The sequence below is a fragment of the Schistocerca piceifrons genome, chromosome X (assembly GCF_021461385.2).
Source record: "Schistocerca piceifrons isolate TAMUIC-IGC-003096 chromosome X, iqSchPice1.1, whole genome shotgun sequence".
Lineage (NCBI taxonomy): Eukaryota > Metazoa > Arthropoda > Insecta > Orthoptera > Acrididae > Schistocerca > Schistocerca piceifrons.
The window spans coordinates 590,741,734-590,767,378 of NC_060149.1; the positions used below are offsets into that span (position 1 = coordinate 590,741,734).

Here is a 25,645-nt window from a genome sequence, read left to right on the forward strand (position 1 = left end):
AGTGAGAGGGGGGGAGTGAGAGGGGGGAGTGAGAGGGGGGGAGTGAGAGGGGGGGAGTGAGAGGGGGGGAGTGAGAGGGGGGGAGGGATGGATGGATGGATGGGGGTGAAGGGTGAGACAGACGGGGGATGAGGGGTTGGGTGAAGGGTGATGGGGGCGGGAGACGGTGGGGTAGAGTCGCTGGGGGGGAGCGAGGGCGCAGAGAGGGGGCGCGGCGCAGAGGGGGGGGTGAGCGCGGCGCGTAAGGGGGGGGGGGTGAGCGCGGGGCGTAGAGGGGGGGGGTGAGCGGGCCGTAGGGAGGGGGGAGGGGGGGCGCGGGGCGTAGGGGGGGCCCGCAGGGGGGGAGAGGGGCCGCAGGGGGGGAGAGGGGGCCGCAGGGGGGGAGAGGGGGCCGCAGGGGGGGAGAGGGGGCCGCAGGGGGGGGGAGAGGGGGCCGCAGGGGGGGAGAGGGGGCCGCAGGGGGGGGGGAGAGGGGGAGGCAGGGGGGGGAGGGGGCCGCAGGGGGGGGGAGAGGGGGCCGCAGGGGGGGGGGAGAGGGGGCCGCAGGGGGGGGGAGAGGGGGCCGCAGGGGGGGGGAGAGGGGGCCGCAGGGGGGGGGGGGAGAGGGGGGCCGCAGGGGGGGGGGGGGAAGAGGGGGCCGCAGGGGGGGGGGGAGAGGGGGGCCGCAGGGGGGGAGAGGGGGCCGCAGGGGGGGGGAGAGGGGGCCGCAGGGGGGGGGGAGAGGAGGGGCCGCAGGGGGGGGGGGGGGGAGAGGGGGCCGCAGGGGGGGGGGGGAGGGGGGGCCGCAGGGGGGGGGGGGGAGAGGGGGCCGCAGGGGGGGGGGAGAGGGGGCCGCAGGGGGGGGGAGAGGGGGCCGCAGGGGGGGGGGGAGAGGGGGCCGCAGGGGGGGGGGAGAGGGGGCCGCAGGGGGGGGGGGAGAGGGGGCCGCAGGGGGGGGGGGGGAGAGGGGGCCGCAGGGGGGGGGAGAGGGGGCCGCAGGGGGGGGGGGAGAGGGGGCCGCAGGGGGGGGGAGAGGGGGCCGCAGGGGGGGGAGAGGGGGCCGCAGGGGGGGAGAGGGGGCCGCAGGGGGGGAGAGGGGGCCGCAGGGGGGGGAGAGGGGGCCGCAGGGGGGGAGAGGGGGCCGCAGGGGGGAGAGGGGGCCGCAGGGGGGGAGAGGGGGGCCGCAGGGGGGGAGAGGGGGCCGCAGGGGGGGAGAGGGGGCCGCAGGGGGGGAGAGGGGGCCGCAGGGGGGGAGAGGGGGCCGCAGGGGGGGAGAGGGGGCCGCAGGGGGGGGGAGGGGGCCGCAGGGGGGGGAGGGGGGCCGCAGGGGGGGAGGGGGCCGCAGGGGGGGGAGGGGGCCGCAGGGGGGGGGAGGGGGCCGCAGGGGGGGGGGGGAGGGGGGCCGCAGGGGGGGGTGGCGCCGCAGGGGGGAGGGGGCCGCAGGGGGGGGGGTGGCGGCCGCAGGGGGGAGAGAGGCCGCAGGGGGGGAGGGGGCCGCAGGGGAGGGAGAGGGGGCCGCAGGGGAGGGAGAGGGGGCCGCAGGGGGGGAGAGGGGGCCGCAGGGGGGGGAGAGGGGGCCGCAGGGGGGGGAGAGGGGGCCGCAGGGGAGGGGGAGAGGGGCCGCAGGGGGGGGAGAGGGGCCGCAGGGGGGGGAGAGGGGGCCGCAGGGGGGGGGGGAGAGGGGCCGCAGGGGGGGGGGAGAGGGGGCCGCAGGGGGGGAGAGGGGCCGCAGGGGGGGGAGAGGGGCCGCAGGGGGGGAGAGGGGGCCGCAGGGGGGGGAGAGGGGCCGCAGGGGGGGAGAGGGGCCGCAGGGGGGGGAGAGGGGCCGCGGGGGGGGGAGAGGGGCCGCAGGGGGGGGGAGAGGGGCCGCAGGGGGGGAGAGGGGGGCCGCAGGGGGAGAGAGGGCCGCAGGGGGGGGAGAGGGGGCCGCAGGGGGGGAGAGGGGGCCGCAGGGGGGAGAGGGGGGCGCAGGGGGGAGAGGGGGGGAAAGGGGGGCGCAGGGGGGAGAGGGGGGAAAGGGGGCGCAGGGGGGAGAGGGGGGAAAGGGGGGCGCAGGGGGGAGAGGGGGGGAAAGGGGGGCGCAGGGGGGAGAGGGGGGAAAGGGGGGCGCAGGGGGGAGAGGGGGGAAATGGGGGCGCAGGGGGGGGAGAGGGGGGAAATGGGGGCGCAGGGGGGGGAGAGGGGGGAAATGGGGGCGCAGGGGGGGGAGAGGTGGGAGAGGGGGGCGCAGGGGGGGAGAGGCGGGAAATGGGGGCGCAGGGGGGGAGAGGTGGGAGAGGGGGGCGCAGGGGGGGAGAGGTGGGAGAGGGGGGCGCAGGGGGGGGAGAGGTGGGAGAGGGGGGCGCAGGGGGGGAGAGGTGGGAGAGGGGGGCGCCGGGGGGGGAGAGGTGGGCGCAGGGGGGGAGAGGGGGGCGCAGGGGGGGAGAGGGGGCCGCAGGGGGGGGAGTACTGAATTCAGGTCAGTTGCAGAAAAGCCGATCTCCATAAGCAGTTTCCGTGTAGCCTGTTAGGCTAGCCTGTCGGCTAGTTCGTTGCCTGGGATTCTGATATGATCTGGGGGTCCAGACAAACACCACCGAACGAATGGACCATTCCAGGGCATAGATGGACTCTTGGCTGATCGCTACTGAAGGATGATGAGGATAGCACTGGACGATAGCTTGTAGGCTGTAGTCAGTACACAGAAGGAATGACTCCCCAAGGCATAAACTGATGTGTTCAAGAGCACGAAAGGAGATGGTGATTCAGATGCGCAGGATAATAATCAACGTGTGCAGTGTATCTGGCCAGCAGTTGTTCACGCCTGACTTGTAATGGAGGGACTCCGGCCTCCACCAGGATGCTGGTCTCCGGACTCGTCCTTAAAAGCTCCTATCAGTGGTGCACTAGGTTGAGTAAATGCAACACTGATGGTGCCACCGAAACATAAACCAGACTCCCATAGTCAAGGCAGGATTGAACAGGGGGCTCTGTAGAGCTGCAGCAGCGTAGAGCGATCTGCACCCCGTTTGGTGGTTGCTAGGCAACAGAGGGCATTGGTGCGCTGCCAGCATTTCCGCTTCAGCAGTGTGGGGGAGATTCAATGGCGACAGCAGTGGTAAGTGTTCCAGTCCGCCTTGTTTGAAGCCCATTTGGGCAAGAGTCCGTGGACCTGACGCTGGGACAGTGACAGGAAGATGGGGAAGTGGTCACTATCACACAGGTCCGTCATGTGCTCTCCACTGCATAGATGGGAGAAGTCCCTGGGCTGCAAATGATAAATAAATGGCCGAGTAACTACCATGAGCCATACTGAAATGTGTGGCGACCCCAGTATTAAGAGGCAGAGGTCGAAGTGAGACAGTAAAGTTTCGACATCTCTGCCTCGGCCAGTAAGCACAGTGCCACCCCACAAGGGGTTGTGTTGGGTTTTAAAATCTCCCAAAAGTAGGAAAGGTTTAGGGAGTTGATCAATCAGTGCAGTTAATACATTCAGGGGTACTGCACCAACTGGAGGAAGATATACATTGCAGACAGTTATTTCCTGTGTTGTCCTTATTCTGAGAGCCTCAGTTTGAAAAGCGGTTTGAAGGAGCACTGTTTCACTACAGACTGAGTTTAGGGCATAAATGCAAACTCCACCTGACACTCGATTATAGTCGCTACGAAACCTGTAGTATCACTTATAGCCGTGGAGGGCAGGGATCAGCATTGCCGAGAAACAGGCTGCCTGGACGGCAATGCAGAAAGCAGGTACAAAGCTTTACAGTTGCCATAGCACAGCCACGTGGTGGAAAAAAACAGCCACAATTCCAGTGGAGAATGACATCGCTGCGACACTGGGAAAGCGTGGAAGATTCAATGATGCAGTTTACACCTCAGGGTCACCTGCTGCTACCAACCTATTGACCGAGCAGTCTATATCATTGCTTGGTGGTCCAACGAGATCCACGTCCACAGCAGACACCAAAATCTCCACCTTATCCGTAGACGTAGAGCTTGTAGGTAGCGGTGGTGTGAGTGCCACCGCAAGCCGTTGGTCTTGGATACCTTCTTTTTGGATTTCTCTTGCTGCTCCCTGGGTTTCCCTGGTTGGGACGACTTCACTGATTCAGTCTCCGGGACTGAGGATGAGCATGAAGCCCTACGACCAGCTGCTTTTGGGCTCTTCAGCCACCAGCGGGTGTCATGTTTCCCACTAGCAGAAACCCGGTTAAGGGAGTGAGCCAAGGGACCTGTTCCTAGCGAGAGGAGTCGAAGAAGACTTACGCTTCTCTGGCTCAGAAGTGGGGACTGATATCACCAATGGATGGGGGAGAGGGGCGGGCGGGTGTTTTGCTCCAGAAGTAGGTTGTGCGGGAGCAAGAGGGAGGGAAGTCCCTCCCACCATCAAGGGGGAGGTGGAGTCTTTTGGTTCTGAGACGCGACAGGAATGCAAGGAACTGATGGGGGCATCAACTGTTCTTGTAGCGGCAGTGAAAGAGGTGGTCACAGCCACAGGATGTAGGTGCTCAGATTTCCTCTTAGCCTCAGTGTAGGTCAGTCGTTGAGGAACTTATATTCCAAGAGGGGAGAGTTGGGGGGGGGGAGAGAGAGAGAGAGAGAGAGAGGGGGGGGAGAGAGAGAGAGAGAGATGAGAGAGAGAGAGAGAGAGAGAGAGAGAGAGAGAGAGAGAGAATTGGGGGGGGGGGAGAGAGAGAGAGAATTGGGGGGGGGGAGAGAGAGAGAGAATTGGGGGGGGAGAGAGAGAGAGAGAGAATTGGGGGGGGGAGAGAGAGAGAGAGAGAGAGAGAGAGTTGGGGGGGAGAGAGAGTTGGGGGGGGAGGGAGAGAGAGAGAGAGAGAGAGAGAGAGAGAGAGAGAGAGAGAGGAGAGAGAGATGAGAGAGAGAGAGAGAGAGAGAGAGAGAGAGAGAGAGAGAGAGTTGGGGGGGAGAGAGAGAGAGAGAGAGAGTTGGGGGGAGAGAGAGAGAGAGAGAGAGAGAGAGTTGGGGGGAGAGAGAGAGAGAGAGAGTTGGGGGGAGAGAAGAGAGAGAGAGAGAGTTGGGGGGAGAGAGAGAGAGAGAGAGAGAGAGAGAGAGAGAGAGAGAGGAGAGAGAGAGAGAGAGAGAGAGAGAGGGGGGGGGGGGGGGAGGGGCGAGGGCGGAGGGGCGGAGGGGCGAGGGCGAGGGGCGAGGGACGGGGGAGATAGAGGGGGGAAGGGGCGAGGGGACGGGGGAGATAGAGGGGGGAAGGGGCGAGGGACGGGGGAGATAGAGGGGGGGAAGGGGCGAGGGACGGGGGAGATAGAGGGGGGAAGGGGCGAGGGACGGGGGAGATAGAGGGGGGAAGGGGGCGAGGGACGGGGGAGATAGAGGGGGGAAGGGGCGAGGGACGGGGAGATAGAGGGGCGAAGGGGAGAGGGACGGGGGAGGTAGAGGGGGGAAGGGGAGAGGGACGGGGGAGGTAGAGGGGGAAGGGGAGAGGGACGGGGAGGTAGAGGGGGTAGGGGCGAGGGACGGGGGAGGTAGAGGGGGAAGGGGCGAGGGACGGGGGAGAGGGGGGGAAGGGACGTGGGAGAGGGGGGGGGAAGTGGCGAGGGTCGTGGGAGAGAGGGGGGAAGTGGCGAGGGACGTGGGAGGAGAGGGGGGAAGTGGCGAGGGACGTGGAGAGAGGGGGGAAGTGGCGAGGGACGTGGGAGAGAGGGGGGAAGTGGCGAGGGACGTGGAGAGAGGGGGGAAGTGGCGAGGGACGTGGGAGAGAGGGGGGAAGGGGCGAGGGACGTGGGAGAGAGGGGGGGGAGGGGGGAGGGACGGGGGAGAGAGAGGGGGGAAGGGGGTGAGGAATGGCCTGCATACTTCCTAGACCTAAGCCCTGTATAGTATTGCCTGGGGTGCTATCGCTGGACTTTGTTTCTCTACAAACGCCGCCTTCCCAACACATGCAATGACTGAAAATCACCTTGAGAATGGAATTGGATAACATTACACAAGGACTCCTCAACACTTAGGTAGCCACCACGCTAATAGGTGCAAATGTGCATTAGTTCCAAAGGGAGGGCATATTCCTTACTGAGAGTCCTGTATCAACGTTTATCTTGGGAGTGTCACCTACATCAAACTTGCACATTATTTATATCTGTTATCTTGCTTTCCCATGAGATGATAACTGTAATGTTTTTTATTATAAATATACTGCTTCACCTCTGTTGCATGTACAGGATGGTCCATTGATCGTGACCGGGCCAAATATTTCATGAAATAAGCGTCAAACGACAAAACTACAAAGAACAAAACCAGATGGCGCTATGGTTGGACCGCTAGATAGCTCTGCCATAGATCAAACAGATATCAACTGCGTTTTTTTAAAATAGGAACCCCCATTTTTATTACATATTCGTGTAGTAAGTAAAGAAATATGAATGTTTTAGTTGGACAACTTTTTTTTTGCTTTGTGATAGATGGCGCTGTAATAGTTACAAACATATGGCTCACAATTTAGACAAACAGTTGGTAACAGGTAGGTTTTTTAAATTAAAATACAGAACATAGGTACATTTGAACATTTTATTTCTGTTGTTCCAATGTGATACATGTACCTTTGTGAACTTATCATTTCTGAGAATGTATGCTGTTACAGTGTGATTAGCTGTAAATACCACATTAATGCAATAAATGCTCAAAATGGTGTCCATCAACCTCAATGCATTTGGCAATACGTGTAACGACATTCCTCTCAACAGCAAGTAGTTCGCCTTCCATAAAGTTTGCACATGCATTGTCAATGCGCAGACGCATGCTGTCAGGCGTAGTTGGTGGATCACGGCAGCAAATATCCTTCAACTTTCCCCACAGAAAGAAATCCGGGGACGTCAGATCCAGTGAACGTGCGGGCTATGGACCACATGATATACTTCAACTGCATTCATTTCATATGGCCATATGGTATAATATTTAGGGTAACTGACCAAATCAAGTTAATGCTTTCTGGATCCATATGCAAGTAATACATATAATGTGTTGTGCGAATTCCAGAATGTCCAACAGAAACTAATTCAAAGAACTGGGTAGACTAATTCATGTTTCTCTGTATATTATTCTCAAGTGATATTTGCCTTGAAATACCCCACCTTTCTCTCACCCCCCACCCCCACTCTCTCTTAAAAAAAAAAACAAAAACAGTCAATCAAAGTAAAGTAGAAGGGTTGATTATCCGAACTAATTTGGGTTGGTTGATTGGGGTTGAAGGGACCAAACAGCAAGGTCACCAGGCCCTTGTTTCAAATGTGGTCCATTCAGATAATGTGACATCTCAGAAAAGTCAGAACGGTAAAAGGGAAAAGGCTAAAAAATGTAAAAGTGCAGTCATGTCATCAATGGTAAAAACAAAATGAGGTAAGTCAGCAAGAGAGCGACCCCAACACAATGCTAGAGGCAGGAAGTATCCCACCTCTGAAGCAGTAGAAGCAAGACCACCTGCGACTTAAAGGCATTCAACTGCTAGAATGTAGAAGTGCATATGGGAACAGGAGACTAACCAACCCCAAAAAGTGATAAAAACAGAGTAAAAGGGGAAGAATAGAGGATCTTGGCCAGGGAGGGGAGTTGGGAATCTCCAAACACAGCTTACAGTGGGGATACCCCAACACTAACTGCCCTGACCCAACACCAGAGAGAGATTTTTAAAAAAAAAAAAAAAAAAAAAAAAAAAAAAAAAAAAAAAAAAAAAAAAAAAAAAAAAAAAAAAAAACGACTTTCCCGGAGGAAACTGAGAACCAGTTCGACTATCCAGGAATCGTCAGCCAACATTAAAGGTAAAGTGCGAGGGAGTCTGTACTTAGTACGCAAAGCCAAAAGAAGGGGGCATTCCACCAAATTTTGGCCTACTGACTGGAAGGCTCCACAACCAAAAAGTGGGCGTGGCTCATTACGCAAAAGAAAACCATGGGTCAGCCAAATATGGCCGATGCGAAGATGACACAGTGTGGTCGAGTCCTTTCGAGAGAGGTGAAAAGAAAAACGTCACGGGCCTGGTGTCACCTTAATCGCACGAAGTTGATTAGACAGGGAAGTAGCCTTCCAAGAGTTGGCCCATGATTGTGCGAAGTGGGATTTGATGTGAAGCCATAAATCCGCTGCAGGAGGCGTTACAGAGAAAGGGGGGGGAGGGGGGGGGGGGGTAAGTGACTGCTCCCCCAGACAAACGATCAGCAAGCTCATTACCTGGGATACTCACATGGCCAGGAACCCAAAAGAAGTCAACGGAACAAGCAGCACTGTGAAGATCAGCGAGATGGTCATGGATGGCCGAGACCAAGGGATGGCGCGAAAAACACCGGTCAACAGCCTAAAGGCCACTCATTGAGTCTGTACATAACAAAATGCGGTTGTGTTGGGGCTGTTTAATAAAGGTAAGGGCCTGGGAAATTGCCATCAATTCTGCAGTAAACACCCCACATATAGGTGGCAGCAGATGATATTCCGTGCCAACAGAGGACGTGAAGGCATATCCCACACGATCAGCAGATTTATAGCCATCGGTGTAAAAAATAAAAAAAATAACAGCACCCTGAAGCTCACACGCACATAAAATTTGGCGGAAAAAGGAACGGAATACCACTGGGGGAATGAAATCTTTCTGACCTCGGCAGGGGGGGGGGCATAATCACAGCGAAGAAGCGCAAGGCGGAGCCCAACCGGTAAACCCAAGAATAGGAAGGATGAGTGGGGGAGGAATGGACAGTGATTGCATAAGACACCAGAAGCTGGGGCCGCCGAACAGAAGGAGGGGGGGGGGAGATCCCAGCTTCGACCAGGAGACTATCAACAGGGCTAGAGGGCTAGTAGGGAAGGCACTGGTGGACAAACGGATACCACGATGGTGGACTGGATCCAGCACGTGCAGTGTGGAAGGAGCAGCCAAACCATAAACTTGACAACCATAGTCCAAGTGAGACAGAACTATAGCACGATAAAGGCAGAGAAGGATGGAGTGATCTGCACCCGAAGAGGTATGGGCAAGGAAGCGATGAACATTAAGTTTACGAAAACACCCTACCTTCCGAAGTCTGATATGGGGCAGCCATGCGAGCTTGTTGTCGAAAAGAAGACCCACAAAGCGAAACTGTAGGATAACAGGCAATCGTTGTACATCGAGACAGAGGGGTGGATCGTAGTACCGCGACAGAAGTGGACCACCCGCGATTTTAAAGGAGAGAAATGAAACCCGTGTGAGAGGGTCCATGCAGAAGCACGCCGTATAGCTCCCTGGAGCTGCCGCTCTGCAGAGGCCATCAAAGAGGAACTAACCCAAATGCAGAAATAATCCACATACAGAGCAGGGGCGACCAAAGGACCGACGGAGGCAACAAGTCCATCAATAGCAATGAGGAAAAGAAGTACACTCAATACAGATCCCCGTGGGATGCCAGTCTCCAGAGTCTGTGGAGAATTAAAAACAGTACCAACCAGAACCCTGAACGACCGATGGAACAGGAACTGGAGGTTAAAAATCGGGAGTGGGCCCCGAAGACCCCACTATTGAAGTGTAAGTAAGATGTGATGGCGCCAAGCCATGTCATAAGCCTTGTGAAGGTCGAAAAATACTGCAACCAAATGGCAGCGCTGGGAAAAAGCCTGCCGAACTGCAGATTCCAAGCGAAGTAAATGATCGATTGGAGGCCGGCCCTCTCAGAAGCCACACTTTTAAGGGGACAATAGATACCGAGATTCGAGGACCCAATTGAGCCGATGGGATAACATCTGTTCAAGTAACTTGCAAACAACATTTGTCAGACTAATTGGCTGATAGCTTTCAACAAATAGGGGGTTCTTACCAGGCTTAAGGACAGGAACCATGATGCTATCCCTCCACTGAGAAGTGAAGTCAACCTGGAGCCAAATACAGTTAAACACCTGGAGAAGATGTTGGGGTGGTTGTGAACTGAGATGTTGAAGCAGTTGGTTATGAATGGAGTTTGGGCCAGGGGCCGTATCATGAGAAGAAGAAAGTGCGGAAAGAAATTCCCACTCAGTAAAAGGTTTGTTGTAAGATTCTGGCTGACTAGGGGTAAAACATAAGGTGGAAGCTTCGGCCTGCTGTTTCTGGTGAAGGAAAGCAGCCGGATAGGAGGCTGATGTTGATGCCATTGCAACATGGGTCGCAAGATGTTCTGCAAGAATCAACGGGTCCGTACAAAGGCCATCTGGAAGGTGTAGACCTGGGAGGGTGGACTGTCGATGGCAACCTTGGACAGAGTGAAGTGTAGCCCATACCCATGACATGGGGACAGTAGAACCGAGGGAAGAAACAAAGCATTTCCAACATATCTGTTTGCTCTGTTTGATTAAATAACAGGCTTCAGTGCGAAGGCATTTAAAGGTAATAAGGTTGGCAATGGATGGGTGCCTCATAAGGTATTGCAAAGCTTGACGGCAATCACAGATGGCAGTGGCTATGGCCATACTCCACCATGGGACTTGCCGCTGGCAAAATGGTCCAGATGAGCACAGTACAGCAAGACAAGCAGCGTGAACAATCGCGTCAGACATATCACGTAGGACGTCCTCAATACAACCCGACAAACCGGGAGAAAACACGACTTGTGCAGTGTATAGAGGCCAATCGGTGCGTTGGAAAAAACAACGAGGTAACCTGTCCATCGGGGAGCGAGAGAATCAACAGGAAATGGTCACTATCGCAAAGGTCATCGTGTGGTGACCAGTGTACAGAATGGAGAAGGGAGGGAGAAGAAAGAGAAAGATCAATGGCAGAAAAGCTACCATGACTGGCACTGAAATTAGTAGCGGAGCCATTATTAAGAACGCGTAAGTCGTGGTCTGCAATAAACTGGTCTATGAGAAGACCTTGTCTAGATGGAAATGCACTGCCCCACAAGGGATAATGAGAAGATGCTGAAGAAGGGCAGTTAAGGTGACAGGTGTAAGAGTCTTGTCAGGAGGGAGATAAAGATTGCAAACCGTGACCCCAGAGTCCAGGTGGACCCTAACAGCAACCATTTCCAATGTAGTTTGAAGAGGAATCCACGTGCTAGCGACGTCTGCACGGACCAACGTACAAACGCCACCAGACGCCCGCAGAGGGTAGGTGAGTGACCATCAGTAAAATGAGATTACTGTGGAACCACACAAGCTGCAGAGTAAGACGAAATAAGGGATTTCAACTCCAGAAGGGGACGGTAATATACATTACAATTCCATTGGATAACCACAGAATGATGATTCAAATGGGGGTTGAAAAGGCTAAAGCCAGTCATGCAGCCGGGTCACCACCCGTCACCGACAAGGAGGGGGCGACATCCATGAACAACAGGTCAGAATCTGGTTGTGAAGACGGGGATGGGACCTCTGGTGACACCAGAGGCTCCTTGTCCCGGGACTTATGTTTCTTCTTCTTTTCTGTTTGAGATTGAGCAGGGCTGTGTGGCATAAAGGAGCCAGCTGCAGCAAGATCGGGAAGAGAAAGAGATCAGGTGACCTGGGGGCCAACAGACCGTGGTTCAAGCGGTTGCCATGTGGGAGCAGACCTTTGGCCTGGAAGGTGCCGGGAAGGGGTATCCCGGGAGGGACAACCTTGACCGGCAGACGCCGAAGAAGTGGGACCCTTCTCCGGCTGGGGAGAGGGAGTGGCGCCCGGAGGGGAGGGTGTGGGAACCACAGGGGAGGGGGGGAGGAGAGGGGTCCGGGACTGGGGTAAGGAAGGGGGAGGAAGGGGTGAAGTTGTAACTACAGCGTAAGTAGATGTCATGGACACAGGGTGAAGACGTGCATACTTCTTATGAGCCTCAGTGCAGGTTAAATGATCAAGGGAATTATACTCCTGTATCTTCTTTTCCTTCTTAGAAACTGGGCAATCTGGTGAACATGGAGAATGATTGCCATGACAATTAACACACACAGGAGGGGGAACACAGGAACTTCCCTCATGGAGTGGACGTCCACAATCACCACAGAGGGGCCTGCGAACAGCGGGAAGACGTGTGTCCAAAATGCAAGCACTTAAAACACCTCATTGGAGGTGGGATGTACGGCTTCACATCACTTCGATAAACCATAATCTTTACTTTCTCAGCGAGGCTATCGCCTTCAAAGGCCAGAATAAAGGCACCAGTATCAATGCAATTGTCTTTCGGACCCTTCTGAACACACTGAGCAAAGTGAACACCCCGCTGTCCAAGATTGTCCCGAAGTTCCTCATCAGTTTGAAGGATGAGGTGCCTGCGAAAAATCACACCTTGAACCATATTGAGAGACTGGTGGGGGGTAATGGACAAAGGAATTATGCCAAGATGATTACAGGCACGAAGGGCCGCAGACTGGGCAGCTGAAGCAGTTTTGATCAACAATGAACCCGACCGCATCTTGCTCAGGGAGTCCACTTCGCCAAACTTGTCTTCAATGTCTTCCACAAAGAATAAAGGTTTGGTATTGGTGAAAGTATCCCCATCAGTCCTGGTGCAAACCAGATAGCGGGGGAAAGGTTTCGCCCTAGCCGACGTGCCTGACCCTCCTCCCAGGGGGTAGCCATGGAAGGGAAGGCAGAAGGGGCAGGAGAAGCAGCACTAAAAGAATCAGTTCCACGCAGAGAGATGGCCGCAGAACAACGGCCAGAGTTCTGGACCCGTATGCGTTTCATTTGCATAGCATCTGCCCCGATACCACCCACTCCGATCAGGGACTCTCCTCACGGGCACCACCCAGCCACAGCAAGGGCCGTCTGGCACGGCGGCCATTGCTGGGAGTTCCGATGCTCCAGGATGACAAGCAACCACTCCTAGGCTTACATGAGGTGGTCACAGCTCAGGTATCAGAAGTGTGATCTCTGTGTGTTCAGGGGGCTCAACCAAAAGGGTACATAGCGAGCCCACCACACGGGCTGGCTACCGTGCTGGCTATGCACCCTAGCATCAGGCGATGGGGAAGGGGAAGGAGCAAGGAGAGGAAAGGAGGGGAGGGAGGGGAAGGGCAAGGAAATGCAGCCCTGGAAAGAAGGAAGGCTGCAATAGCTTGGGGCCCCGTGCTCACCACGCACATACTCTCAAAAGAACCGTGAGCCCCCTGGGGGACGTGGATGGTCAGAAGACTGGTTTATTCAGACAACTGAACTGTATAGTATTACTTATGAATTTACCAATAAGAACTACATATATTTATAATAAAATGAATCTCTTATTATTACAAATCTAAGTAAGTAGTGCAGTCCAGTCAACAAAAAAATGTAATACATATGCATTTTGCAGGTGCGGTACGTATGTACAGAATAAATACTTAAAAAATCCTTAATCTGGGTCGGTCTAAGAAAGCCTACCCACTTTTCTTCAGGACAGTGATCGGATACTAGTCACTTTCATCTTGAGCTTCAAACCACAGTTTCTACACACATAAATGCTTTAGAAGAAGCTGGCTTATTTTCATCTTCATTTCCTGGACCACTAGCTGAGGACACACTGGCAACATCAGCTTCATCAGTGGCTACATTTATAATTTTGCTATCCTAAATGATGGGCATTGGATCTGCATCAACAACACTCATCCGTTCTTGGATGTCATCTTCATTACATTCCTGGCAATTGAGTTCCTTTACCATAGTGGCATTTCTGATGTATCATTCTATTCAATATTTCGATTCCTGCTCTTTTGATGCAAGGCTAATCAATACTGAAGCTGGTGGGACACTATCCAACCCAACACGAGAGGCACTTAAGGCCCTGTGGAGTGGCACGAGTTCTGTCAGAAACATCCTGCAACCTTTTTTTTCCGGGGGCAACCAGTATTTTAGAGGGTTCCGTTAGGGCTAAAATATTCCACCTCAGTGTTTGTGAAAACTACTAATGATATTCTTATGCTGGGACTTATTATGTTCAGTGTAGCTTACACTGATATCATAGGGTGTCAAAAGTTCAGTGATCACATTGGACATCTCAAGCAGCTTTTGACAGCCCTCTGAAGACATGTAGTGATGATCCAACCTGATAAAATCAAGTGATGTGTGAGCAAGATCAAATTCCTCAACTTTAAAGTCACACTTGATGGGATATAGCTAATAACAGACAAGGTAATGGAAACAGGAAACATGAATCAGTCCTCCTGTATGGAAGAACTACATTTGTTCCTGAGCCTCTACTCATTTAATGAGAATCACATTGCAAATTTCACAGAATTGTGAACTCTTCTGGGCAAGCTTCTGCTTAAAAACAAAAGATGGAACTGGATACAGAGCAGGAGGGAAGCATTTCAGAATATTCCAGATTTTGTGGTGTCAGAAACTAAAGGACGCATAAGTAAGATACTGCACAATGGAATTTACAATGCTGAGCATTGTCCACGTGCCTAAACTTCAGAGTGTACTTGCTCATTATAAAAACCCACTGTTGCTCAAACATTAAGCACTGACACATCAAGAATGATAAATGTATGAAGAGTTATTTTATGCAGTAGGCAATGGCTATTCGCAAGTATGATTTGTGACTGCATATTGCCAACAGCATCATAACAAATCTATCAACTTGTTAAGTCAAAATTTGAAAAGGGTGATGGTGTACAATCGTACATAAAATAAAGAGAATGGCAGCTGAGGGCATCAAGAAATCTTTCAAAAAATTTATCGCAGCTGCGGACCCTATTGCATTGAAAATTACAAAGGATATGGCTAACACTCAACTATAGGACAATCTTGACAAACAATTCATCTTTTTTATTTATTTATTCCATAGACGTAATGAATTTCAATAATATCCACAATCAGAGTCTGAAGACTAAACGACCGAGATATATCTTCCATGTATTTAATATAGCATGGTACGAAAGGACAGTTATAAATGTAAAAGAGACCTGGAGACACTGTGTAAATCATCCTTCCTTCATACTTCCCATGGCCAGTGAATCTACAGCTTGTAACATCATTTTCGGAGATGGGACAGTTGCGGGAGGGGGAGGGGGGGGACGGAGTAGTAGTTCAGTGCATAGGACAGATAGTGGAGCAGGCAGTGAAAATGAGCAGAGACATTTATGACAATAAAATGTGTACAGGTTGAGTATCTTATCTTATCTTATCTCATCTCATCTCCCCCCCCCCCTCCCCCCACACCACTATCTCATAGATATGATCTGTGTCAATTAGCAACAGAATTTTTTGATCTGGTGCTTCTTAGGATGAAGTGCACTTATTATCCATAAACTCAGACATTACCTTTTATCAACTACAGCCTTTGATATCACTGGTTTTCTACAACTCAGCCAAATTACTGAAAAAAAAAAAGAAAAGATAGCAATACTCACTGAACTAACCTGGAGAGTATGGAGCAATAGAATGTTGAACTGAATGAGCATCAAACGCTTTAGCAGCTTTATTTCTTAGCAGTGTTACCATTGATGCAATATCAGGAGCTGACAGTTTGCAGTCATTTAATCTCCTGTACCCAAATGTAGACAATAGCCCCTGAAACACAGGAATTCTTAAGCACTATTTCTGCAGAAAATACAGTACCGAAATTGCCACCACAAAACTTCTTGTCCCCTCACTTACTAAAAATAATTAAATGCCTTTGTTTATATTTGAAGCCCAAAATTTGTAAAAACGCAAAAATGTTAATGCACTTGTAAACAATAACTACAATTTGGGGTACAAAAAGAACCTAGGTAAGTTCTGTGATTTGGTTAACTCTGAAGCTAAATTTAACATGGTAACAATGAAGAACACAAGAGTAAGAATCAGAACACAGAATTTTAAGACCTTATTACAGAATTTGGTGGAGGAAACCAGAAGCAAACAGAGTAGATATAATGTGAACAACAGTAAAACAAGGTTAACAGAATGTAGTGAAACTACATCAGGCAATTCTGGAGAATTAGGTTAGTAAATGAGACACTAAAAGTAGTAGATGAGTTTATTTGACCAGCAAAATAACTTATAGCCAAAATGAGATGATGCAAAATGGGGTATGGCAATAGCAAGAAACACACTTCAGACAAAAAAACTGCTTTCACACTAGCTTTCAGGAAGTAGCGCATGCGTGCACCCACGCACACACACGTGACCACTGGAGTGCGCCTTTTGGTGTGTGTGGTTTCTATGTGTGAATGTGTCTACTATTGCTGGAAAAGAAAGAAGCTAGAGCTTGAAAGCTAGTGTGAATGCTCTTTTCAGTTATGTGTTACTGTGCTCCATGCACCAGTCTGCTATAGGTGAGTGGTTGTCTTTCCCTTATTTTATGTAATCACTCATCCAGGAACTTCCATAATTGTTATTTCAGGAAGAGAGAAATTTGTGAACATCTAACGTAAATTTGTATCAGAAAGCCTAGTCTGAAAGCACCTGTCTTGATTGTAGTCTTGTACAGATGTGAATCATGGACAAACAGTTCAGACAAGAAGAGAATGAAGCTTTTGAACTGTGGTATCACTGGAGGATGTTTAAAATTAGATGGGTAGGTTGAATAACCAACGAATTTAACTAGGGAGGAAAGAAATTTATGGCACGAGTTGAGTAAATGAAGGGACTGACTGACAGGACATATCCTGAGGCATCAAGAAAGCATCAATCTGGTAATGGCAGGAAGTGTTTGGTGGGAGGGTTTGTGGATAAAAATAGTAGGGACTGATGTTTGACTGCAGTAAGCAGATAGACAAGTGTGGAGAATGGCATCAATCTATTCTTCAAACTGAAGAGGGAAAAAACAGCTGAGAATAGTAATGAAATTACACGAAAGCAAGGAAGAAAGAAAGAACGAATGAGGAGAAGTAGAGAGAAGAAACATATAAGGCAATGGGTCATCTAGATGCTTTGGATATGGAGGATGAAATGAATTACCCGAAGAAAGCAGAAGGATTTGATATTATTATGGACCGAAAGGTGTAGAAGCAACACATGAAGATTGGATTTCAATTTAACTGAAATGTTCAATCCAAGGAAAGGCTGAAATATTGCATTTGTGCAATAACAGCTATGAGAAAGGTAAATGACCAAATGATTTCCCAGAAACACTTATGGTGCCAACACCAAATATAAGACAAAGTTTCATATTTTCTTGGCAATAAATTGACAAAGAATAATGATGAGATGATTTTGCAAGTGAGACGGAATTGGATGAACATCACTTAATTTCAGATGAGTGAAAGATACAAAAGATACAACTGGACTGTTACGATTGCCGTTTTTCTTGAATTGTAAAACTGCTTTCATAGGGAAGTAGACTAAACTTTTAGATGTCCCGAAGGAGGTGAGAGTCAGCTGGAAAGAAAAGACACTAATAACCAACTTGTATGTGAGACAAGCAGTAAAAGTAAGAATAAGAGATGTGATGGCAGAAGGAATTAAAATAAGGAGAGATGTAAGACAACACTGTTGTCTTTCACCTACTCTGTTTAGTACCTGTGGACGAGGAGATTAGCGTTTAACATCCCGCTGACAATGAGGTCATTAGAGGCGGAGCACACACTGGATTAGGGAAGGATGAGGAAGGAAATTGGCCATACCCTTTCAAAGGAACTATCCCAACATTTGCATGAAGTGATTTTGTGGTTATTAAGACAATTCAGTAAGACCTCCTTCCAACAAAACACTAGTGTGACAAAGTGAGATTTGTGATGATATCATATTCCTAAGCAACAATGAAGGCAGTTAACAATACATTAAAATAACTAATGCCAGATATAAGGAATACGAAATGAAGACAGAAGATTAAGTCGATGGTTTTTACAAGCAATGAAGGACATTAGAAGTGAAGCTTTGTTAGAGTGGTACAATAAGTTGTTACTTTGAGGTATGTACTGTTAAACGTAACTAGTGGCATGACATGTAATGAAGAAATACAAAGCTAGTGCAAAATTAATGTTTTACATAAAAGAGTATTTTCTGTAGACCATTAAATAAAGAACCAAGGAATAATCAGTGAAGAGTTTTGCACAGAATGCTGCTAAAACATAGATAACACAACAGAGAGAGAAAAGAAATGTTTAAAGGCTTCCGGGATGTGCAGTTTGAGAGAAATGGAAAGAGTGAAATGGACAGATAAAATAAGTAAATATAATGTTACACAAGGTGAATGAAAAAAAAAAAAAAAAAAAAAAAAATGCTGGCAACATGAAGAACAGAATTGTCTACACGAGAAAGTACCAATTGTATGAACATCTTTGACTGGATATAAGTTTTGAACTTGTTTGCAAATCAACTATGTTCATAAATTCATCATGTTGTATAAATGAACTGAAGGAGGTTCAGCATAGACCTACATTAGCACGAAATATGCTTGGCAACACCATTAAAATCTATTATCTACACAATTATCATGCTTCTGACTACAGTTATTAATCATGGATCATACATGCATAGTATTTATTTTTGAAGGTGTCTTGTTGTAAAGATGAAAGCAAATGAGCACAAAAAGATGTGTTGTTCTGATTTCTCATTACCTAAAAAAGACTTGCTTGATGTCTTAGTGGGTCAGCATAAAGGCACAACAGAAAGAAAAAATATGATAAAGTTACCACGGCCAACAAAGAATAGATGTCAGAAGAAGTTGCTGTTGACTAATTTACAGACTCAAGGGTCAAACCCTGACTTAAAAGTTTGAAAATGTGTTATAGTATCAGACTCAGAAAGCATTCCCACATGACAATGTACAATTTTAATACGCAGTTAAAAATTCTTAAATTTCATCATTATGTAATTACAAGTGCTTTGTAAACTCTGATAAAAAAAAATGTGTCAAAACTGCTGAAAGTTTTAAATTGGAAGCGTAATGTTGTCAGGCCTACTGCTGTCGAATGTGGGAAAAAGCTAACTGCAAGCCTGAAGCTACTATTATTTTTACTTCCACACTATGATGATGTGGATGATCATTCAGAAGCTATAAGAGATGTTTGTGAACATTTTAATATGATCCAATTAATTTTTGGAACAAACTTGCTGCATAAATGTAGTTTTATAATAATGATGATGATAATAATAGAAATAATAATAATAATAATAATAATAATAATAATAATAATAATAATAATAATAATAATAAGAAGAAGAAGAAGAAGAAGAATAAAACTAATAATAACAATAATAAAATATAAGTAGTTGGCAATTACCCTGCACATAAATTCACTAACAAGAATGGCGTCAGGTTCATCCAGTTGTGCCAACCAAACAATCTAAGAATCATGTCAACATCAATTCGAAAGATTCCTAAGAAATCCCCCTATCCTTCAGCTGGGTGAATTTCAAATAGATGATGATGTGCTATGGTTTACAAAAAGAAATACATGACGTTCAAGTCCACAGAGGGGCAAAAACAGGTTCTAACCACTATCTTCCCTGAGTCAAAATTAAATTCACACCAAAAAGGAAATCCTGAAACAAAGCACCAGTAATTCCCAAATTTTATTTAAAAAATACAAAATCGAAAAGTATGGGAGAAGTAACCTACAAACAACTGGAGACATTTCAAAATGAAAATTATAGAGGAAGCAGGAGAACTGATCACATTAAAGAAAAAATCCAAACACCCATGATGGAATTCCAACTGTGATAACACAGTAGAAGAGAGACAACGAGCCTTCTTAAACTACAATTCTGAAAAATCAGAAACCACATGACAAATTTTTTAAAGTCAGAAAATAAACAGGTAAAATACTTCGACAACTAAAAGAAAATATCTCGATGAACAGCGAATACAACTCAAGACTTTAGGAACCACAAAACAAATGACTTTTACAAAACATTTGTAAATCAAATCAAAAGATACACTCCATTAAATCTCTGTTGTGGGTAACAAAATGAAAAATTGATGCTAACAAATAAAGAAATTGTCAAGAATTAGCAAAATATTTCTCACAACTTTTAAACTGCTCACAAACGAGTACGAGATTCCACAGATTACAACAAGAACACAAGAATCAAATTTCACTACCGCCAACACAAGACAAAATTTATAGTCACGTTAAAAAGCCCAAAACTAAGTCATCAGGATAAGATGAAGTTGTAGCTGAGCTACTGAAGAACCTTGGTCCAAATTCCTTAAAACAAATCACTCAAATCATCCAAGAAATTTGGCAGACAAAATATTCCAAAGAATTGCATTTCACAAAAAGGGAGAGAGAGATGTAAACAACTACAGAGGCATTTCATATTTGCCGGTCACTTACAAAATTTTATTTGCACAAGAACAACTAGAACACACAATTTCAGATTATCAAGCAGGCTTTTGACCTAATAGATTATGCCCAGAACAGATCTTTAACCTTAAAACTTCACCTTAAAACTATTTTAAAAATTAAAGCAATCAGGTTGAAACCAACAGTCTGCACAAAACATACCATTCTATAGACAGACAATCTCTATCAAATCAAAAATTAGATTCATAAATGAAATTTTGGAACCATTCTTAGTTGAAACAAAATACAAGCACACGGGATCCTGCCACTAATATTCAACAGTTTTGGACACAGTAAATGGAAGAATGCAAAATAGATATAAGAAAACAGAACTTCTGAAAGCCCATTGAATAAGGAATTGGCCAAGGAAAATTGAACTTTCCATATTTAGCATTTGTAGATAACTTAGCGATTCTAACCAACAGTGAAGAAACTGCACTAAACAAATTGAGACCCTCAAAGAAGTGCAGAGAAGGTTGGCCTGCAAATCTCCTTGTGAAAACTGAATTCACCTATTCCAAGTTAGATATTCTGAAACTTAAACAAATTACGGTGAAATCAACAGAGTCAAACACTAAGTATCTCAGTGAAATTATTGAACAAACAGGACTGAAAAAATAGCACAAAATGCAGGTTGCAGAAAATCAAGTTAGTGTCTACATTTATTCAAAATTTGTGTAACAAAAAATGCCTGGCAAAAGGCATTAAAATCAGAAATTACAACACAGTAATCAAACCAACACTCAACATATACAAGTGAAACACACTCATTGAATCGAAAACTAGATTTACAAGAGATTAAGAAAGTAGAGAGGAAGATGATTAGAAAATTTCTGGGTCCATGATACACACGAGATGGATACGAACTGCAAACAGTCGAGACAACAGAAAGAGTATCAAACATTGAAATGGACATCATGAAGAGACAAATGAAGTTCTATGGACAGCTACACAGATTACCTGGATACAGACTAATTAAATGTCTATTGTACTATGTGACATCTATTAAAGCATGAATACCTGGGTAACTGAAGATAAGAAGCATTTGGCAAAAGTAAAACATTGATGTAACGAACACATCAAAAAGGGATTGATTCAGAAGCAAATTTAACAAGTGGAAGTTTACTCCGTAGACTGAACCGAAACCATACCAATCAAAGTAGACTGGAGAAAGAAAGGAGGCCTTCAGGGAGAAAACGAAGAAATATTTGGAAAACAACAAAACCTTAAGAACAACTGAAAATTTCCTGCTTATTGTTCTCCAATGGGACATTTGCCAATAATATCATCATCACCATAATCATAAGCAGCAAATAAGCCCATTAGGACTATGCAAAGTACTTAGAGTTGAGAGTTTGCCTTCCTTTGTGGCCATAATTCTTTCATTCTCCTCCTATGGGCTTCCTTCTCTCTTCAGACCACGTTGTCTCAGTCGCCTTCTTCAGTTTTTCCTCTTTTACTTATATGTGAATGTTGGACCTGAAGATCTTGCAGTTTTGCACATCATCTGTATTAATTCCTGCCAATGTCAGATCAGTTTTTATCTCATCAACCCATTTCATTGCGTCTGTTTTGGCTTGCTCCTAATGGAGGAGGAGGGGGGGGGGGGGGGGGGGGGAAGAGGAAGTCTATTTGTATTTTAAGTCTGTCTCGATTCATTCCTTTATGTGGTCCATGGAATCTTAACCTGCATTTTCTAATCTCATGGTTTATGCTTTTGTATTGTTTGATTTCCTGACTGCTTCTTAGTGGATGTTGTTCATCTACAAGTTTTGGCTGGAATTTTTCTTACTATTTTGGGGTTTCCTTTTTCGAAATATCTACAATGTCAGTTTTCATGTACAAAATTAGTGCTTCTGAGCCATAAAGGCACTCTGGTTTAATTACTGTATTATGTGCTTGGACATACATTTCTTGTGGAATATATTTTGCATACGTCAGTATGTAGTTTCCACCTTTTGGCATCTATTTTGTCTGCTTTTGTTTAAATTTCATTTTCCTGTATGCTTTCGTCAAGATATTTAAATTGGGGAATGTGTTTAATTTTGCCATATTTCATCTCTATGAATTTTGGTACTTGCTTACTGCAGGTCATGTGCTCTTTTCAAAAAATATCTGAAGAGCAAATTTTTCTGCTGTGTCTTTCAAGAGTTCAAGTTGGGGCTGGGCTGCTGATATGTTGCAAGTTAATATTGCTAAACTATTTGCAAATGCTAGATATATCGATAAATTACCTCTACCTAAAATGAGTGATTCGTCAATTTTGATAACTTTATTTCTGTTTGCACAATTTTTGTATCATTTTCTCAAGGACATAGTTGAAAAGTAATGGACACAGCCTGTCCCTTTGCCTTACCCTCATTTTGATTTTGAACAGATCTGAAAATTCCCACAATTTTTCAATCTTGGAATTTCTATCTGTTAGATTGTTTTATGACTGCAAGTGCTTACAGATCTAGACCTTGTTCTTTTAGTATGTGGTGGAGTGATTCATGGTCAACTGAGTCATAAGCTTTTTTTTAAAAACAAATTGCACACTGTCAAGGACAGTGACATCTCAAAAATGCAATACCTGGGAACAATTGATCTAAAAATTATATAAAACTCACACTGAAATACTATAAGCTTCCTTTAAATTTCAAGCGAGTATTTTTGGCAGTAAATTCTATTATTTCCTACACGACAGTAAATATGGACATGTAGTTCCGTTTTCATCGAATGTGAGGTGTTATCGGGTAATTATTAATTAGTTCTTTGAGTTGTGCCACTTCCTTTGCTATAATAAACCTCCTTTGTTTTTGTTATGACCCCTCATGTAATACCTTTGCCACCGCAAATTATACAAGGTGGGTCACTAACTATTGTCACCATGAATAACTCTGAAAGTATGATAAGAGCTGAAAAGTTTGTGGGAACAAAGCTGGATGGGACAATGGGGGCCATAATATAACGTTGGTTTTTTGTCGCTAGGAAGGGTCGCTTCAGAGATATGAAGGTCAACTTTTATTTCTCTTTTATTTCTTTTCTTTTTTTCTTTAAATGGGATGCTACAGTTTGGTACTTATTTTCTGATAGTGGCTACTGAGACAAATCCAATGACATTTAAAAGTAAGGTCTTTGAAGGTCAATGGAGGTCACATGAACGTCCATTTACAGAAGGTGTTCGAAGTGATGACCATTGGTATCAATGCAGTGCTGCAACCTTTTTATCAACAGCTGGGTGGTATTCCTTGTCACTTTGGCACTTATCGAATCATGTGCCCTGACAATTCTCTCTCACATATCTTCAGGTGTTGTTGGAACGTCTTTATAAACAATGTCTTTTACAAATCCCCACAAGAAAAAATTCAGAGGTGTCATGTCTGGCAAACAAGCTGGCCATGACATCTCCTCTGCGCCCAATCCAAAGATTTGGTAATTGACTCTGCAACTCATTTCTAGCCATCAGCGAAAAATGTGCCCGACACACATCGCGTTGATACCACATCCTGTTCTCTGTTCATAAAGGTATTTCTTCCAATAACAGACCTAATGCTTCTTGCAAGAATGTGGTGTACTTCCAACCATTAAGATTTCCTTCAATGAAATAGGGGCCTATAATTCTGTCCTCCAGAATCCCACACCATACATTCACTGACCACGGTCTTTGGTGTGCAACTTGCCATAGCCAACATGGATTTTCAGTTGCCCAATAATGCAGTTTTTGCAAATGATCGTTTCCACGGTTTATGAATATACTCTTGTCAGTAAATAAAATCAAATTAACAAATGTGCCATCCCTCTGAATCTGGAGTTGAGACCATCAGCAGAATTCAATGTGACGCATACAATCTGTGCCAGTTAATTCTTGGTGGAAACTGATATTGTAAGGATTATTTTTATGGTGATACTGAACACTAACAACTCTAAACTGGCTCATGCCAGATTCCCTTGCGATCTGATGCGAAGTAACACAAGGATCTCGAACCACAGTGGCAAGAGTACCAATTTCCGTTTCCTCGTTAGTAATTTTCCTTTGCCGGATATGTTTCCTATGCATTAAGGATCCAGTTGTTCTCAATTTATCATACACATATTTAAATGTACGACATGTAGGGTGAGTATGCTGAGGATATCTTTTAGTGTATAAGTCTCTAGCTCTCATTGAATTTCGTTGGCATTCTCCATAAAAGAGAAGCATAGCGACTTGTTCTTGAAGGATACATCAATCCTATTTGCTTGATTCGACGATACTAGTCTTACCGTTCCTATTAGTGTTGTATTGCAAAACCGTCGAATGGTGTTTATGTGTCAACGGCGCGTTAGATGGATACGCCGTATTCGGCAAATATTTACTATTTGAATGATATACAAGAGAGAATTGTCAGAGCATGCTTCGATAAGTGCCAAAGTGATAAGGAATACCACTAAATCAGTGATAAGAAGATTGCAGCAGTGCACTGATACCAATGGTCTTCACTTCGAACACCTTCTGTAAATGGACATTCATGCCACCTTTTTTACCTTCATTGACCTTACTGTTACGCATCATTGGATTCATCTCGATAGCCGCTATCTGAAAATGTACCAAACTATAGCATCCCATTTTTAAAAAAAGGTGACCTTCATATCTACGACGCGATCCCACCTAGCAACAAAAAACCATCGTCATATTATGGCCCCCGTTGTCCCATGCAACATTTGTCCCACAAACTTTTCAGCTACTATCATACTTTTGGAGTTATCCTAGGTGGCAATAGTTAGTGACTCATCCTGTATATATAACATACTACAATAGTCAAATCACCATCAGGCAAAATAAATACTTACGTTAGAATAAAAAAAGAGAAAGAAGTTTTATCTGCAAAAATACAAAACAATTCAAAAAGAAACATCAATTAAGTACAATTTACGGAACACAATTTACGGAAACAGGGAATGATAAATGGGCTTATATAATGTAGGAATACTTTTTGCCATGAAAAGGGATTGTATGTGAACTTGCTTTATAGCAGAAATTGACACTTTTCCTTGTACGCTGCAACAAATAAAATTTTGTACTATTTGCAACAGCTGTAATGGTCAAAACAATGTGAACAAACAGAGACACATGCATGGCTGCAGACCATTGTAATACAAGACAAAGACATTGTTTGACAGACATTTTAATATTCAGTCTTATTAAAAATTACATTCGACTTAAATTATACACGACAGGTGTCAACTCAGAATGTGCCACTTTTTTTGAATGACCCACACACACTCGCTAGTAACAACTCTTAAGCAACAATATTCTTGCCGTGGTGAATCATGAAATACCCAACAACAAAACTGGCAACAGCCATGAAGGGGACAAATTGCGAGGTAGAGATGCGACATTTTTCATATACATTGGTGTACTTTACAAGTATTTTTGCATAGGATAAACTAAAAATAGCCATTTTTTAGCTTGTCGCTTTTCTTGCAAGGGTGCAAATAGTGTAGACCAAATTTCTACTACAAATTCTGTCTTAGTATTAGCTTTAGGTTCAAGATTTGCTCTGTACATGAATGGCCTGCTCTAAATCCTGCC

At 46.5% G+C, this 25,645-nt stretch overlaps 1 protein-coding gene across 3 annotated transcripts in view; it reads right to left on the bottom strand.

The window, feature by feature from the left end:
* LOC124721145 overlaps positions 1–25,645 on the bottom strand; it is a 252,961-nt gene that overhangs the window by 96,734 nt on the left and 130,582 nt on the right. For all 3 annotated transcript variants that reach the window (XM_047245965.1, XM_047245964.1, XM_047245963.1), the window contains exon 6: positions 15,241–15,391. In XM_047245965.1, the coding sequence (XP_047101921.1) occupies positions 15,241–15,391 (151 nt within the window). The remainder of the gene's footprint in view (positions 1–15,240; positions 15,392–25,645) is intronic.